Here is a 4,529-nt window from a genome sequence, read left to right on the forward strand (position 1 = left end):
GCCTCTATTTGGATTGCAGTGCCCATGGTGCTATATATGTGGTCAACTATGACACCAGCCATTTGAAGGCTTGAAAGTTAGGGGGGAGAGCTGAAATAAGCACACTGGCACCCTTGACAGTTGGCATACCTTAAAAGAGCCTGTTCACATCAGACGCTGTGTGATGGTGGTGGGCCATGCCACGACACAGTGCCCTGTGTACATTTCATTTGGTTCTAAGGACACAGCAGTTGTACAGCACCGCATCCGACTGCATTGGGAAAAAAAATAAGGCATTCGTTACTTTATTTTTTTAGTGCACACCACTGCATTCTTACCACAACGCAGCGGTGTGAATGGTCACCATCCGTACCCAAGGCAAATCGCCTTGCGTTGGGGGCTGCGCTGGAAACAACGGCCAGCGCAGGTCCAACACAGATGGTGTAAATTACCCCAACTGTTTTGGGAGACATTAAATTAGTGGGTAAAGTTCCTATTTAATGAGAGGAAACTCAGGGTGCTTGTGGACAACCAGTCCCGTCAGCTTGAAGAGTAGAGAGAAGCTCTGTTCAAAAGGTCTGCTCCACAGAGAAATATGAAATGGCAAGAACAATTTTTAAAAACTGGGTTTCTAGCCACACCATACCTAAAAACAAACATGCAGATGGGAATTTATCAATTTTGGAGCAGTTGCTCATAGCAACCAATCAGATCCTCGCTTTAGTTTGTTTAGTTAAGATTTGAAAATGAAAGACTACTATTGGTTGCCATGCGTAGCTGCTCCAGATTTTGATGAATTCCCTTCATAGTGTTTTCTTAGATTTGACTGCAAAAGGTGAAGTACACTTTACAAAAGTGAGGTGTATACTTAGAGAGCCCATGTTGTCAAATTTACTGGCCTCCTCGCAACAAAGGGCAGCCTTTCACTCCGCTCTCCAGCAGCCTCTCTCTCAGGGGGTGTCATACTGTAGTTACTGGCCCAGAGGAAGAATGGTTTCAGGGCTGCTACTCAAACCCATTCACAGTTGCCAAAGTAAATGGCGCTATACGTTCCATTCCAGATCTAAAGAACCTCTTCAGGTTTACAAGTTCTGTATGGAGTCTGTAAGATCGGTCATTGCTTCCCTGCAACTGGGACCTCTGTGGACATCAAAGATGCCTACTTGCACATTCCTATCTTACCACATCAACTCTACCTGTGTTTTTCTGTGGGCACGCAACATTACCAATTTGATGCCCTTCCTTTTTTTTTTTAAACAAGGTTCTAGTGCCTGTCCTAGTTCTGCTTGACTCTCAAGCATCCCCCCCCCATTGTGGGATACCTGACTATCTCTAGAAAATCCTCTGGCCCTCCAGCTGTGAAACTATAAAGCCCATCGTGCATCTACCTTTGAAACTCACGCCTGTGGCTGTCTGAATCTTGCAAATTCTAACAGGTTGTGTAGTTGTACCACTGCTGGAAGGCCTTAGGGCTAAAGGAACAATCAGTCAAGACTGCAGGATCTACACCATCAGTTAGACATTGGCTGAAAAATCGGCACAGGATCTGACTCATTGTTTTAAGTATCTGGGCCAAATTTTGGATACGGCCTAGCCCAAGCTGCTACTTCCCCTGGAGAAGCTCCTATGTTCAGAGCCTATGGTCCCACCCAACCTTTCACTTTTGCATGAAGATTGGGGACTAATGGTTTTTGTCCTTTGTGGCAGTACAGTGTGCCCAGTTTCGCTCCAGACTGTTATAACTCTGGGAGCGTAGGAAAGTAGACTCCATATCTGGATTGGGTCATATGCATGTCCAGCAGAAACAGGATTACCCTGACAGTGGATTTCCGATCCAATGCCGGAATCAGGGAAATCCTTTCTATCAATTTGGAAGGTACTTATGATGAATCCCAGCCTGGGGAATAGTACTGGATACTCTCTTGGGTGCTAGAGACTTTGTTGTCTGAGGAAGCCTGGCTTCTGTTAAGGATCTGGGAACTCAGTTGTCCCTTCAACACTGGACCCCTCAGCTGCAAGGTTAACAGACCACAATAAAAAGTTGGACAATGACATGGCAGTGGCCTACAGCAACAAGAGGGGAACCAAGAGTCACATAGCTTAAAGAGAAGCAAAGCAGATTCTGGCTTGGGCAGAACTTCCTTAGTCAACATCTGGATTTCTGAGAATTTTCTCCATCTGGAGGGGGTTTCTAGACCTCTGCACATGTGAGGGAGTACAGATGTGGACTTTCTAATGCTTAGATTCAATAGACTGCACAGGTTCTCTGCTAAGACCAGGGATTTTCAGGCTTTTGAGGTAGATGCTCTGGTGACTCTGTGGGATCAAGTTGAACCTGATCTATGCCTTGCTTCCGCTTCACAGGATTTAGATGGAGGATTCTGTCAGACTGGCTCCGGAGGACATGGTTCTCAAACTCCTGGCAGACTCTCCCAGATCATTTGTCCCTGGGGATGGTTCACCATCCAGTTCAATCACTGACTTTATTGGCTTGGCTGTTTGAGCACAGGTCCCAAGGAACAGAGGCCTAGCCGATCAACCATGCTCGGAATTAACTTCCCAGGAAGTACTCAGTGCGAGAAATCCAGTCTTTTCACTAATCCTGTCGGGACCAAAGGCCAACTTTAGGCCCCATCTGTTCTTTTCCAAAGACCACTTGCCTCTCACCATTATAAAAGCCTTTTGCAGGGTGTGTGTCACTCACTCCCTAGTGCTGCCATGGGATCTCAGCATGGTTCCCAAAAGGGAACCAAGGTTGCCTTCCTTGTTGCCATCACTGCCACCAGGTGAGTTTAAGATAGTAGCCTTATCCTGTACAGTCCTTGCAAGTGTTAATCAGGGATAAGTTTGTCCTTCTCTTGTCCTGTTAGATTTTGTTTGCTATATTGCCCACCCCTCAGCCTGCTGTTGGACATACCATGACGAACTGTCCTGTAATGTATTTAATAGGATTTGTGTCTTACCCGTAAAATCCTTTTCTTGAAGTACATTACAGGACACACGGGTCCGCTCCTCTATTAGGAATTGCTCATTATTGATTGCTACAAAACCAAGGATCACTGGGAGTGAAAGGGGTTGTATAAGGCTTTGCTACTGTTTTATTTACCAGTGTCCACCTGAAGGTAGCAACACATAACCCATGGCCCAAGACTACAAGATCCTGGGTCCTGTTTCCCATTCCAAGAAAATAATCTTTGCAACTCAAGTCCTTAAACAGAAGTAAGAATGCTACAAATTAAATTTATCAGGTAGACCTTTATTAAATACGGTGCAACATGACTATGTTCACACTCACTTGCGGGTGAATCTTCTGAAGCATGTACATATTCTTCATCATCACCAAGTGTAAAATGTTAGTGAGCCAAAACCAGTAATGATAAATTAAGACTGTACAAGACAGGTAAATTAAGGCCATAAAAATAAACTGAACACACATACATTAACTGAGAACTTGTCTATTTAAACTACATCTGTAAACTGAGTAATTGTTTTAATGACCAGATATCAAAGTCCTCTGAAGCCATTGTGAAACTCACAAGTGAAAGAATTGACGTTTGCAACAAAAGCTCCTAAAATATTAATACACAAGGATAAATTGTGTAACAAAGTTGGACTTTTCATTACGAAGCTGTAGAAGTTTAAAACTTCTCAGAATCCTCTTATTGATACACATATTCAATCTGAGATTAAAACATGTAGAATGTAAACTGAGTGTCAGCTTTTATAAAACAAGGGTTGATTCAATAAATTTCACAAGTGAGGAAGCCTAGACTTGATTGCTCTACAATGTTTTCTAGGCATCCTCAAAACAAAACAAAAAGTAAAATGCCGGCACCAAGTGGCCCTAAAGCCAAAAAAATGCATTGCATTTTTATTTCTTCCCAGTATCACGTTATCTGGAGCAGTAACAAAAGTGACATTTTTTGACTTAAGAGGTCTGGCACTGCACACCACCTCTTGGGTGGCCTTCATCATCATCGTCATCATGATAGGCCTCGCCATTGTAACGTGAACGCCTCTGTTGGGATGGATCAAAGTCCATGAGTTCAGCTTGCTCCATATCTTCAGTCTCTTCAATGGCCTTTCTTGCAGGTAGGAGGCTTTCAAGCATTGGTAGTTTATCTGATGAAATGAAGCCGCTGGATGGAAAATTAACCTACAAAAAAAGTAACAGCACTGTATTGAACATCTCATTTGATTTAAGATCTGTTAAAAACAGAACTTTAATGCAACTTTTTTTTTTCATATAAAAAAAAAAAAAAAAAAAAAAACACACACCAAAACGAAAAAACACAACCCAAAGCACAAAGGCACACTATTCAGATAGACAAAGCCTCCCCCACCGCATTTAGATACCGATTATATATTATTGATTCATGTGTGCATGAATCAAAGTCCAAGAATACATGGCCTAAAAAGCATACATTTCAGTGTAATGCTTCTGCCCAGCATGTTTATCTGTTAATGAACCTTTCATAGGTAAATGGTGTCTAGACCATACACGAAGTTCAAAAAACAAGTTTAAAAAAAAAAAAAAAAAAAAAAAAAAA

The 4,529-nt window shown here is 42.5% G+C and overlaps 1 protein-coding gene across 1 annotated transcript in view; it reads right to left on the reverse strand.

Annotated features, from left to right (window-relative positions):
• Positions 1 to 3,703: 3,703 nt before the first annotated feature.
• Positions 3,704 to 4,529, reverse strand: part of DNAJA1 (DnaJ heat shock protein family (Hsp40) member A1) — an 8,173-nt gene continuing 7,347 nt past the window's right edge. The window contains exon 8 of the mRNA XM_018563007.1: positions 3,704 to 4,135. Within this exon, the coding sequence (XP_018418509.1) occupies positions 3,908 to 4,135 (228 nt within the window). The 3' untranslated portion in view covers positions 3,704 to 3,907. The remainder of the gene's footprint in view (positions 4,136 to 4,529) is intronic.

This window comes from Nanorana parkeri, unplaced genomic scaffold (assembly GCF_000935625.1).
Source record: "Nanorana parkeri isolate BGI_ZX_2015 unplaced genomic scaffold, ASM93562v1 scaffold621, whole genome shotgun sequence".
NCBI classification, from domain to species: domain Eukaryota; kingdom Metazoa; phylum Chordata; class Amphibia; order Anura; family Dicroglossidae; genus Nanorana; species Nanorana parkeri.